Source organism: Macaca nemestrina, chromosome 10, assembly GCF_043159975.1.
Source record: "Macaca nemestrina isolate mMacNem1 chromosome 10, mMacNem.hap1, whole genome shotgun sequence".
NCBI classification, from domain to species: domain Eukaryota; kingdom Metazoa; phylum Chordata; class Mammalia; order Primates; family Cercopithecidae; genus Macaca; species Macaca nemestrina.
The window spans coordinates 93,779,254-93,793,849 of record NC_092134.1 but is presented as its reverse complement, the minus strand read 5'-3'; the positions used below and the strand labels follow the sequence as shown (position 1 = coordinate 93,793,849).

The window sequence follows — 14,596 nt, the reverse complement described above, 5'->3', positions numbered from 1 at the left end:
TTTCTTTTAAGTAAGTCAGCATGCCTAAGAAAATAAGTTTTACTAAAAACTGAACAGAGTTGCATATTGTTTTAATAGTCCTTCAGCTTACAGCTTAACACAAGAATTGAGAATTAAAGCAGCTTTTTATCTGACCTTTTGTTTTAATCTACTGTTTACCAGCCTAATACTTTGACAATTTTTGAAATTTTACAACAATCTCTAGAATATTGGATATAGAAATGTTTTCTTTGCCAATATTCAGAAAATGGCAGGTCATCTTACCAAGAACAATTTATCAATATCTATTTAAAGTTCACCTAGTAAATGACATACATGCATTGTTTTGGGTCAGGTAACACTGTACTATTACCAAATGAAAAAAATAAAAGCAAACTACCAAATATATTAGGGAGAATGACTACTTTCCTCTAAGTGCAGCGGATGTCAATTGCAGTGAGTATTTGACTGCATTGTCATTATGCTGAAACTGGATTTCTAAAGAAACGCACAGAAGAATTTCTATCAAAATACAATAAATATTTACCCCCTCTGACCTCTCTGCAGAATATGATTTGCTGAAAGGGTCACAGTCAATATCAATTCACAGAAAAAGAAAATGACTTACGAGAAGGTAAGACTTCATGACCAAATTGCAAAATTACTAGACGAAAAAAAAGAGGAAGATGTAGCTGTCCCTTACTATACATGACAGACATGACCCCCAAAGAACTGGAAGTAAATCAAATCATGTTTTTAAATGAACTCACAGGAAGCTCTTGAATAAGTTCTCTTTCCTACAATACTCTTGCTTTCCAGGCTAGAGATCAAACTCTTTGTCAAAGGCAAAGCCGATGTTCACCCAGATTCCTGAGCTCATTAGTTGATAAAATTAAATAATGGAAATCTTGCTGGCTTGCATGTTTTCACATAGATTATATATCACACAGGTAACCTGAATACCCTATTACAGTGACTAGCACCTAGTGGGCCTGCATCTAATTCTAATCTGAAACATTACCTAGTGCCCATGAGTTGCTACTTCTCCTATATGACTAAATGTTGAGATTTTACAGACCAAAGGTAGGGCCAATATCCTGGCTGGCATTCTTCTATTTAATAAGTCCATTTTGAAAGTACATGATCTAGATGATCTAGGTAATATTAACTGTAAAACAATTTTTAAGGCCAGGTGTGGTGGCTCATGCCTGTAATCCTAGCACTTTGGGAGGCCAAGGCAGGCAGATCACTTGAGGTCAGGAGTTCGAGGCCAGCCTGGCCAACACAGTGAAACCCCGTCTCTACTAGGCATACAAAAAAGTAGCTGGGCATGGTGGTGCATGCCTGTAGTCCCAGCTACTGGGGAGGAGGCAGGGGACTCACTTGAACCCGGGAGGCAGAGGTTGCAAAGAGCCAAAATTGTGCCACTGCACTCTAGCCTGGATGACAGTACAAGACTCTGTCTAAAAAAAAAAAAAAAAAAAAAAAAAAAGCCCATGACCATTTTTAAGCTCCTTGGATTGAACCCATGCTATAAACAGATTTATAAAAGGCTGCTCTTTGCTGCCCTAAGGCATGCAGTCAGTGTCTCCCTTGCCTTCCTTCCTTTACTCAATCTGTCATTGCACTGATGCTGTCCTAATAACCTCATTCTCCCTAAACATACTGCTTTTTTATTTCCCTAGCTTTTTGCAGTAGTTCTAACACCACCATCTGTATGTTTCTCTAGAGAAAGCTTTTGTTGTTCATGCTTTCGTCGTTCATGCTTTCCTTCCAATGATCCGTGGCCTTAGCACCACAATGATCCTGCCTTAGTACCACCACTTCAGAGTGGAGAGGAGGACGACAGAGATGGTGCCTTATCTAAGACCTCCCAGAAGCTGTGCCTGAAGGGTTCCTGCAGCAGGGCCAGGGAGCCCCTTCTGACACGGCATGGCAGCAACAGCCTTTGCTTTTCCTTTCACCTCCTCCCAGGGTACACTTGTTTGCTGGTACAGGATAAGAAACTAAAGAAGTCAAATAAGCGCTATCAAACAAGGTTATATAAAGCACATGAAAACACACTTCTTATTTCTGGATTGTTCCCTAAGACTGCCTTCAGAAGAATTGTGTCTTCTGTTGGTTCGTTTTACTTCCTTTGTCATGGGAGACAATTTTTAACTTTCAGGAGCTAACGCTCCTAACAAAGACTCTTTGCCTTCTATATGCCCAGCAATTTAAGAGACTACCTCTCATCTTTAGTGACATGGACAGACCCTACTTTTAATACCATCTCTAATGAATTTGCCCAAGAGAGAAACTCCAAACTTTTTCAGTACATGTCTGTCAAACTGAGGGATACATATCCCAGGGATATAAATGACAGAGTGATGGGTTCCATGAAACCAATGAACAAACACTGGAACTATTTAGAAAAAGCATGTTTAGAGTCAAGTAAAACAGTTACATTATAGAACGGAATGCAAACTTTGGTTAATGTCTAGGATAAAGCAGAAAAATTCAAATATATTTGAGCTTACCACAGCTGCCTCCTGTTATAACTAGGCCCCAAAGGGCCTGCCTCTCTTCACTCAACTTCGAAGCTAAGCAGAAAAGTTTGTCAATCATTGCTTAAGTAATTACCTACTGGATTCTGTATCTGTTGATAATACAGGCCATGACTCTATTACACATCTATGCAATATGACATAAACTAGGAAAACAAACCAGACATACCCCAAAATGATGGAAATCATATTAATGTTACTTTGTATTTAAATTTGCTTTCAATTCTGAAAACAGTAATTGTGTCCCTACTAATTTAACACTTAGGCTTGGGAACCTGAGAAAAAAGATGTATAGTTAGTTCTTACTGCAGTATCTTAGAAATCTGGTACATGTACACTTTATAGCCATGATCAAAACTTGCAAAAATCAATCTGGCCCACTTAATAAAACAGAATTTTGCATCTGCTGTTTCCTCTCTCTGGTACAGTCTTCCCTCCAGTTCTCTGTATTGCTGATTCCTTTTCACCCTTCAAGTTCATCTCTTCAGAGAGGCTTCCCTAACCATCCCATGTAAAGTACCCCTTTTCATTCCCTCTATAAGCATTTTATTATTCTGTTCATTTTTTTCAAAGCAATTACCATAATTTGTACTTATCTGGTAGTGAATTGCTCTTTCATTTATTATTTGTGTGCCTCATCCAATGAGAATGGACCAGAATGTTGTCAGTCTTATTTACTGCCACATCCCCACCTCTGATGCATGTCACTCAATAAATACTTTTGAAAGAAATACTGCCGCATAGCATTTAGAAATAAAGAGGGGGCACTTCTCACAGACTTTCAAAACCCTAAAAAAAAAACAGACCTCGGAGCTATTATAATCTGGCTTTTCTTACAAACCTAAAAAGAAACTGAGGTGCGGCAACTCTCCCGAGATTCATTTAAGATGGCAAGTTTGAGACACAGCCAGTGATATTCTTCCATCTCCCTGTCTCCCACTCCAGTGAGCTCTCCAAACCAAGCTGTTGTTTCTGTTAGTCTTACTTTATTATTCCTAAAGGATGTATAAACAATGCTGAGCACACGTGAAAACCAAATGTTTGCTTCTTTTCCCATACTGCCTTTTTGTTGTTGTTTTGCCAACTACAGTGGAAAAAAACACACATTGTATGTCATGCAAAAGAGTCTGACCTCGATGCCATGAGCAGAAGAGATGAGATTCTACTGCACTCCAACCTTATTCCACGGTATGGCCTGGAAGCCTCAACTTTGCTGTTGACATGGCCAGAGTAACTGCCATATCTACTATATAAAGGGTGGTTTTAAACCAAGAGAAATGCTCTATACACTGACAATCTCACACATCCAAAAAATAAATTAATATAGCCAATATACACTTCAATGAGTATTTGACTGCAGTGTCATTATGCTGAAATTCAGTATCTAGGCCTATTTTCCTCAAAGAGGTCAAGTTTAAATTCAAGTGAACAAGAAAAAAAAAATTCCTATGAAAAGAGAAGGATCACATATGCAAGTGTCATAACAGTCACAAGTCATAAATCCCCTGGGGAACTGCTAGACAAGACATGGTTTACTGATCTGGAATCAGACCTACTTATAGTAAGCTCAATGAGAACAGGTATCTAAGCCATCATATTTAATAAAACATTCCTCCTTATAAGAAACAGGGTGTCTCAAACAACATCTTTCTAAATTCCTGGAATATCGGGATAATTTGTGGTGCCTACATCAAGGTTCCCTTCAGGCAGCTGCACTCTACTGCCCACAGTTCCCAGGCTTGATGATGTGGATCAAAATTCTCAGGATCCATGGACAGATTAACAGGCCATTCTCTACCCCTCCAACACAATGGCTTTTCTGCACCACATCTTTTCTGCGCCAGTGCATTTTTATTACTTTGAAGTTAGCCGTTTCTTTATGTGCATTTGTTCCGCTAGCCTACCGTTCTTGAATGAAGCATGATGGAGGGACAAGACCATACCAGTTTGTTAACATTAAGTCCCTGCATTGGTCTCTATTTTCCAATTAAACTGACCCAGAGTCTTGCTCCTGAACATCACAATACCGATATACAATTCACAGTTCTGCAGACCACGTTTTACTGTGGTCAAGTCTCTTAATCATAAAAAATCAGGTCCCCAATCACTGGTGCCATGTAATCTGGCAAATCTATCTGAATGCATTCATGCCATAGTGCTCTTAACTGTGTACTTTTTAAAAAGAACATAAGATTAGCTTTAAATTAAGCAAGATGATATTACTTCAAATAATAAAAATCCAGAAACGGGTAAGTTAATAATTCTATTAGTTCCAAAGTTTAGAATATTTACTCAAGCATGAGCAAATGTTATTAGGATCCAGTGAATAACATTAGAGTATTTTTAAAAACCTGTGCCAAATGTGAATGTAAAACAAAACTGGGAAATAGGGAATTATTTTATCTATATGCAAGAAAAGGAGCCCTATTTAGCTCCCAAAGACTTCTGATAAAAACTAAAGCAGATGTTGATAATTGCAACCCTATGTACCCCAGATTTCTTTAAAAATTCATTTGGTTATATATTCTGAATATGTATAAAACTCAAATAGGATACACTGTCAACACTGCATGGCTAGAGTAGTCAGACATATTTTTTAGCAGTCAAAATGAAGCTATATCCTTAATGCTTTGTAATAAAATCAATGATATCCATATCCCTAAACAAGAAGGCTTTTAAAATTAAATTGTCTTATCCTTTATATAAATTAATAAAAATACAGGCTGTAAATAGTATTTAACAATTGTTCTCTCACTCTGAAAAGTTTTTCCACTCACACATTATTTGTACATGAGTTTCAAATGTAGGAATTACTACAATTAAAACAAATTCATGGCCAGGTGCAGTGGCTCACGCCTGTAATCCCAGTACTTTGGGAGGCCAAGGTGGGCAGATCACCTGAGGTCAGGAGTTCAAGACCAGCCTGACCAACATGGTGAAACCTCATCTCTACAAAAAGTACTGAACTTAGCTGGGTGTGATGGCCCATGCCTGTAATCCCAACTACTCGGGAGGCTGAGGAAGGAGAATCACTTGAACTCGGGAGGCAGAGGTTGCAGTGAGACAAGATCGTGCCACTGCACTCCAGTCTGGGCTATAGAGTGAGACTTCATCTCAAAAAAAAAAAAAAAAAAAAAATCATATTTCATTTGAGTTACTGAGAAGAGGAATTTAGACAGTAGCATAAAATAAGTTGTCATTTAAATAGACATTTTAAGACAATATTTTTAATGAACACAATGTTGAACTCAGTAAAACATTTTGTTAAAGCAAAATTCTCCTTAACCTTTGCACTAATATGTTATTCTAGAAATGCTGACATTGCTGGACACCTGGCAGATGCTCAAAAAGTGTTAAAAAAATGAACTTCACATAGAATTGGCTCACTGTTAGTTTGCTGAGGCTTTGATCTGAGTAACAAAGTGACAGCATCATGCTATCATGCTACAGGTACATAAAGTTAAATCAAGCCATGTGTGGCTAACACAGAGACCAGCTTCTTCAGAGTGCTCATTCTGTTGTTTCAGAAAGGCAACAATGGTCAGATCCACAAAAAATCATAGGAGAAAGTAGACTGGACAGACCTTCTAACACCTGTGTATGACATGTATCAACAAAGGAGTGGGTGTGCTTGGCATTTTCTCAGGTGTGAAAAATAATTTGACTAATATTAATCTGCCTCTCCCTTTGAGCTAACAATTAACGTAGAGGCAAAAGCAAGCACAAGAGAAAATAAGACCAATTTGGGAAATGTAAAGTGAGCAGGCTAACTGTTATTGTCGAAAAACTGCATTGTGAAATGTCTACCTTTTCCCATCGCTTACACGCTACACATCACTTACCCAAATCAGGCTGTCAAGGTTATAGATCCTGCCTCAGAATTGTTTGGTAAATCTTTATGTGAAATCTTTTTCAATAATAAATTCATCAAAATAAATTAACAAGAGACTTTTCTTTTCTTGGTTTTCTGACATGGTGAATTTCAGAATTGACAATGAATTAAATATTTTAATGAAAATAGGGAAACACAAACTTATTCCTAAACTAGTACATGAGGTACTCATATGCTTTATAAAAATTAGTATGAAAATTAATGCAACACATTGTAAGCAAAGCATTTAATTTTTTACAATGATTATTTTGAAAACAGTTCAAATAGTTCTTAAATTAATATGGAAGGTCAATAATACATATATAATTTTATATATGGATATTTATACATAAATAATATATGGATATACATAAATATCCATATATTAAAAAATATGTTATATATACACACACACAATAATGACAAATAAATAAGACCATTGTATAGTTTTTAAATTCATATAAGTATAATCTCTATATACCTGAGCCGACCTCTTTTTCCTCCTCTTCAATGTTGTTTTTGATGCTATCATATTCCTCATCAATGGTCTGGTTACCACGCATCTGAGATAAAATTCTGCGGGCCTTCTGAGTCTGTCCTTTCTGAATAAGCCATCGAGGGCTCTCAGGCAAAAAGAGAAACCCAAAAAACTGTATAACTGCTGGAATTGCTGCAAGTCCCAACATGTACCTGCAAGAAAAAAAAATCCACATTTACTGTAAAATTTGCTCTTACCATCATGTGCTCACCACATACTTTTGTGTTGTGTTGATAACAATAATATTTAATGCAAAGTTAGCCAGAATTATTTGTGTGTTTGTGTGTCTGTCTGCCACTAGGAAAAAAGGATATTTTTGTGCTGTATTGAAAATTTAAAAATGATAAAAATCTAATTATTTCTCTATCTTTCCCACAAATTACATTGAAAAAGAATGAGCAAAAGTTACAATAATTACGTATACACATTCTAAACCAAACATATTAAGCAAAACATCATAATCACCATTCCTATGTAAGGTTAACATATGTAATTTTGTATTTTACAATATAAAATGGGGCTATGATAAAACTTTCTGATATCTGCTTAAAAGGCACACTTTTCATTAAAATAAGTGCTCAAACGTGTTTCTTTACAGTTATTTCTGACTTGTGAATCATTAGTTATAATTTTGTTTCTACAATTTTCCTATTTCATTTTGCCATCAAGCATCATGTTCATCATCATCAACTGAGGAATGGGCGCCCACAGGAAAAAAAAAGATGGAGTCAGAAACCAATAATCCTAATAAAAATGATGACAAATATAAAAATCTGCTCATATTGTTGTAAGTTATCTGTTATCTCTTTAAATATCTATTCTTAATGGCTGGCAAAATTCTAAATAGCAAATAACAATATCATTTTAACTCCATCCAAGAAATAACAAAAATAGTAATGAGTTTATCAACATCAAAGACCTCTCCAAATTATAATCACCAGACTGATTTCCTAACATCTCTAAAGCCTCCATCTTTTTGAACCAAAGGGGTTGAATTAGATAAACTTTAAAGCTGTCTTTCAAGTGGAAACTCCATGCATCTAGGATACCGGGATGTTTTCTGTTAATCCAACTTCTCTAGGTATGTTCCAGGGTAGATTCCTAACAATAGAGCTCAGCAGGCCAATTCCACTTCAAAACAAACCACACTGATATGCATAAGTCATGGAAGTCACCTGGCTCAATATATTTTTCAAAGCTATTCTACCTTTTAAGCTGTGCTAAACTAAAAGTACAGTAGTCTTAAAGGTTCCAGAGATAAATTTCACAAAATAAGTCTGCTATTTTCCATGCAATTTCATTTTAATTAAAAAACCAGTAGAAGAAAAAATATGATCATTACATGGGTAGTAAGAATACCTTCTACTACAAACTACAAAAACTAAAACTACACATGGAAACAGAAAAATTAACCAGGATTTGGAAAGTAAATAAACTATTTATGAATGAATGACTAAATGAATCAGTTGGCCTGCAGTGTTAAATCTTATTAGAGGTGTTTTATGCTTTAGGCCATGGATTGTGATAATTACACCAATATTTAGTCACTCCTGCCTCTGCTCATCCACAGAGCGCACAGTTTTTTAGCCTTAATTTATGTCTCTGTATCTTGTATAATAATACATTATTTACCTATCCCAATCAATTGCTTAATATTATTTAACTTTGTATTCAGCATAGCATCTAGTCATCTTGCACACAGTAGGCACTGAGTACATATTTTATGAAATAATACATAAGCACCTGTATATCTAAACTTTCTACATTAACTAACCAGAAAATAACTGTGCTTTGGATTTACATGACAATATCTTAGGAGACAACTCTTCTGGGTCATTTAGCTCTGCAAATTTACTTGCACAGTAATTCCTTCCAACCAAACCATTCATTATTATAGACATAACTGGACCTTCTCTTCTAGTCCTCGGATGAGAGCTACAGAGATCAGCTCACAAAAATATGTACTGCTGGCCTCTTCTCCTTAAGATATTAACTTGCATAACATAATCTGTTATTTAAATGTGTGTTTTATTGCTGTAAATCAATAAAACTTCCATCTGAGCTGTGTCAAAGAAATGTTTATACTATATTGATAATTATTTAAAAGTGATTTTTTAAGGTAGACCCTAAATATACTGGATTAGGAAATAAATTTTAAAAGTCCTAAGCCTTTATGTTTCATTTATCTACACCTATCTTTCTATTAAGATAGAAAAGTGGCAGATAATGCTTCAAAAAGCACTGAAATGAATGCAGAAACTGAATCATTTTCAGGTCCAAGATGCTCACATAATATTTTGCACTCTACTACTTGCTATTAAATCCCAGGATGCAGTATTTTTACAAGTTTTTTTAAAACAGGAAAAAGAAAAAGGAAGAGAAGAGAAAAGAGAAGACAAAAAGAAAAGGAAAATGCAGACATATATCAGCCTATGTTTCTTAAGTGAGCTACAGAAGACAGAATAGGCCTTCCCACCTTTTGAAATCTGTGCAAGAGTCTGGATCTGAAATGTACAATTTTGTTGGCCTATACTAACGTGGGGAAAAGGAATTTGTACCCTGCTGCCAATCTTTAAGAATACTAAAGCTTCTTTCCAGAGATGAGTCAAGAAAAAAATGTTTTATACATTTGTATCCTAATACTTCTAAAAGTAAAATGGAAAGCTTATTTTGTTTTAATTAACTTTCATGATGAAAATATTTTGATATGAATAATTTTCATGGCTTTGAAGAAATGCAGTACACAAGATCAGAGCTTATATGACAGAGGACACAGGAACAGATGTAGGTGTCACTTCAGCTCTGGGCATACAAACCACGAGAACCTGGTCAAGTTACTTACCATTTTATTTATTTATTTATTGAGATGGAGTCTCACTCTGTCTCCCAGCCCGGGGTGTAGTGGCGCAGTCTCGACTCACTGCAACCTCCGCCTCCTGGGTTCAAGCAATTCTCCTACCTCAGCCTCCTGAGTAGCTGGGACTGCAGGTGCATGCCACCACGCCTGGCTAATTTTTGTATTTTTAGTAGAAACGGGGTTTCAAAATATTGGCCAGGCTGGTCTTGAACTCCTGATCTCGTGATCCACCCGCCCAAAGTGCTGGGATTACAGGTATGCGCCACTGCATTCGGCCAAGTTACTTAACGTTTTAACACACAGGTAATAGTGTCTATTTCATAAGACTGCTGGGGGAATTAAGTGAAATCATTGTAACGTGTTTGTTCTGGCTGTATCACCCAACTAAATTTTCAGCAGGTAGCACTAACCAATTTCTCTCTTAAGAAAAACATTCCTCTAACGATGTGCAGACTGGAGAACAGGAAAGATAAATAAGAGGCTGTGTTGCTGTGGTACTTATAAAAATTTCAATATTAAACAAAAAGAGAAGGATCTCTATAAACCAAACTAAGGCAGTAGTAGGACTACCAGTCCTCTAAATCCAAGGAAAGCAGGAATTAGATGAATGACAGAGTATTGTGATATACTGGGGCAGGCAGTCCCCCAGAAAAGCAAGTAGTCTCCTATTGATACAAGAGATCTCATTATTCTAAATTAAGTCAGGTACTCTAAACCTGGTTTCACATTAGAATCACCTAGGAGGCTGGTGAAACCCACCAGTTTCCAGGGATTTTGATTAATTGATCTGGGCTCTAGGCCCAGGGAGTTCTGTTTTATTAAAAGCTCTCCAGGTGGTGCTAACGTGCAGTTGTGGCTGAGAACCAAGGATCTAAATGTTTTTAAAACCCGGGATAAACATGAACAACAAGCACCCAAGGTCCACACCTTACGGCAAAAGCCATTTATCTTCTGCGGGCAAGTAAGCGCACCAGACGAACACACAGTCGAGCAGACATGCCAAGCTCTCATGAGTTTTAAAAATCTTTAGTATGTTCTTTACCATCATGATCACTCATCTAAGGATTTAAAATTTTCTAAACTTACAGTTACGAAATGAACTATTTTCTGGCACAGCTAGCAGTACCAGCACCTTCCGACCAAAGCAGGCCATTTAAAGGGAGAGGAACGCTTCCAAATGACAACGTTAGGCCAGCTATCAATAAAGAACAATCCCACCAATTTCACCTCAGGTTAAGCCTTCTCAATTCCAGAGACTGAAGCTGTGTGAATCATGGATCCTGCATTCCTGGGGCCAGACCTCCTGCTATGGCTCAGCTGAGCAAGTGTGCTGTCTCTTCCATCAGATGGCTAGGGGCCTCACAACAAACCAAACAGCTCCTTCTCTGAACTGCACATTCGCTCTCATTCCTGTTTTAAAGCAATCCTGCTGCTCTCACCTATGTAACTCAAGACAATAATCCTCTAACATCTGCTTCCTTAAGTCACAGACTTTTGCACTTCGTGATCATTGACCTCCTCTCTGAACTGACAACATGAGTTAGCATGTTATCTACTCTTTAGCAGTCCAGAGGTGTGATGATTATGTTCCAAATATATGAAAATCTAGTTGAATGCACAATCTCAGCATAGACATGTAATTGTTTAGTAACAACAATACTAATAGCAATAGTAATAGCTAATGTGTAGCACCAATTACCGTGTGCCAAGCACTGTTCAGAACAGTTAAGAAACATTAACTCCTATGATTTCACAACAACCCTATGAGGCGAGTGCCATTATTATCCCCACTTTATAGACAAAGAAATGAGGCACAAAGAAGATACATGGTTAGTATGCAACAGAACTACAGTTAAAATCCAGGAAGTCTGGCTCATACAATAAATGTTTACTATAAGTCAAGCTATATTAAATGTTCAGTAATTACTTGATAATTAATTTGGTAGAACAAACAAAAAAAAAGTGCATTAATTTACCTTAGCTTCATGTTTAAAGAATTCAGAGGTTCCCTTTGGAAGTATTATTCCCTCACCTCTGTTAAATGCAGTAAAACATTGCAGAAATAACAAAGCAAAAGCAAAGCTGGCTGGCTGGGAGCTGTCACTCCTAATTGTGCCCAGCACAGGTGCCCAACACAGTACCACCCACTGGGCTGGGTAACTGCAAGCTGGATTTAAATAACACAGAACTGCTAGTAGGAAATGGAATATCCTGTGATTCTCTCAACACCTATCCTTAGTAAATCAGAACTCCGTAAGAGCATTACTGTTAAAATAGCTGACTAGTTAAAATACCTCATGTGTAAAGGGTAAATTTGTACTGCTTATTTTGAACACTGTGCCAAACTAAGGTTTTATTTAATGTTTCTTTAACATACACTAGAAAACTTTTCATGCAGGAAAAAGTTGGATAACAAGAAGGTGGGTAATTTTAAAAAATCACTAGGAGCAAAAATAATCGTTTGCAAGATTTTAAAGGATTTGATCCTTTGAAAATATTTTCTATGATGAATATGATAGATCGCAAGTTGCTTTCTCTTTATTTTTCAATCTCTGCATCCCAAAGGTTTCCCCAAGCCTCACTCCTCCTGAAGAAACTGTACAGGAGTAAACAATTGTGTCCTGCTTTTGTGTTCTGTTTCTTTCCCTTCTCCCCTATGTTCCTGTTTCTCCTTAAATTCACAAATCACATGAAAAGGTTGCCAATGCCTTACAGTGGAAGATCTATATGATCTGTGGTTTTAATATGAAGTCAAGCTGTAATGGAAAAACTATCCTACTTAAGGGAAGTTTATTACAATACATTATATTTTTTAAAAACATGCAATTGTTTTTATAGCCCTTGAGGAGCTGAATTCTACTAAGAGAAGACACTTTTCACTTTGAGAGGCACAGGAAAGGTTTTCAGACACCATACTCATTTAGCCAATTATCCTCCCAACAGGCCATGAGAGCATTAAGGTACAGGTCAACTATCACTTCCTTACTGGTTTCCCAACTTCATATTGTCAAAACCATGGTTCCAAGCAAAATAACCACCTCATATCTTTTAGTCACAGATAATCTTGATACTTTCTAAAACACTAAGATTGGCTCACTGACAATCTCTGAAATGTCATCCTGAGTACAGTGAGGCTTTTTAGCAAATTCTCTAATAACATCCAATGCTGTCTTAAACTAAAAAAAAAAAAAATGAAATGAAAAAATTGTATCTGTAATTCCAATTAAGTTTTATTTCCACTCTGTCTTCTGGCTTGCACTTTTGCTATTGATTAACAAATCGTGTCCATGTTAGCCCATTCTGAATAGCTCAGAGGAATATTATAAATATTAAGATGATTTATTCTTAAAAATTCTATAGCTTCAAGTTGGCATCCTTTCACAAATAACTATAAAATAAACTCAAAATCTTTTTTTTCCTGCAATAGTTCACCGAAAATAAAAAGGGTTAGCAATTAGAATCAGTAGATTCTTTGAAAACACTACCTAATGAAGATGTATTGTGTTTGCTTGGAAAGCTAAGCCTTGTGATTTCTCTGAGCTGCTACTCAGTTATTTACCCAGGAAACATCTCCTGAATGTATGTTAAATGCCAAGTACTAAAGCTAATCACTGAACACCATGAATAAACTTACCCAGGGATGGCATCCCCCCCCCAGCTGGAACTTCCCAATGATAAACAGGACAGTGAAACATTTTCCCCTTAAAAAAGCGTAACTTAAACCCCTTCAACCTCATCCAAGAACACTGTGCCCTTAGCCCTACATCCAGAGCTATCCAACTACATTGTTCAATGTTCCGACGAATTTTGAATTTTTCATATACTGAAGGAATAATCACATGAGTGATGTGTTTACTAAAAGATCCATGGATTTACAAAAGAAATGGTCATCATTATTGATCAATAACTAGATATTTACATGATAACATGGTCACCAAACGTAAGTTACAATTTATGTAATATGTTTCTACTTAATGCAAAAGTTTTAGATGCAAACAGATAACACTGAATTTAGCCAGTTGCTACAGTTATGTTACGGCAACTTACTTGGTAACGTATTTTTAAATTTTAGTTCATGCTTCACAAGTCTATTTTAGCAGAAAAGAAAACATTGCCACATTGAGATCCCAGGCTGGAAAGTTACTTTTCCTCTGCCACCAAGGACCATGTAAAATATGCACCCTGATGACTGATACACTTGATAATCGGACGGCAGCTATAGAATAAACATAAGACCACAGCTGAAGGTACATAACAAAAATTTCAATGTGCACAGCTGGAATCTTTCACGTTAAATGCAGGTAATATATGATCCGCAAATGATCAACTCCTGTGTTACCTAAAGAAAGATTCTGTGTAAACTGCAAACAAACAAACCATCATTACCAGGTAAGTAAACATAACAAAATATTAACTCTGTCTACATAGCTTAAGGGAAGACACCACCAAGTAAATTAATACCAGCATATAAGTGGCTTGGCCAGGGTTATTTAAAATGTCATGATTATAGTGGAAGAAGCAAAATATATTCTGACAGAATGTGATACTGCTGAAATCAATGAATGTGGCATTTTGCACTAATATTAGGTAGTTTTAAACTGTATGGTAAAATACGTTAAGACCTGCACAAAATCCACAGTACTATTGCTGAAAATAACGTACACACTTTTTAAATATACACATATCCTTTTTTTCTCTCAAACCCTGAGAATCCATGAAAAGCTTTGAGCTAGAGATTATAGAGAAACAGTAATGATCAACAGACATCCGTTGCTTCAAGTAACCTACACTCCAGTAATCATCAA

The 14,596-nt window shown here is 36.4% G+C and overlaps 1 protein-coding gene across 2 annotated transcripts in view; it reads right to left on the bottom strand.

Moving 5' to 3' along the window:
* LOC105470142 (solute carrier family 2 member 13) overlaps nucleotides 1–14,596 on the bottom strand; it is a 369,854-nt gene that overhangs the window by 274,435 nt on the left and 80,823 nt on the right. For both annotated transcript variants that reach the window (XM_011721919.2, XM_011721920.2), the window contains exon 3: nucleotides 6,878–7,086. In XM_011721919.2, the coding sequence (XP_011720221.1) occupies nucleotides 6,878–7,086 (209 nt within the window). The remainder of the gene's footprint in view (nucleotides 1–6,877; nucleotides 7,087–14,596) is intronic.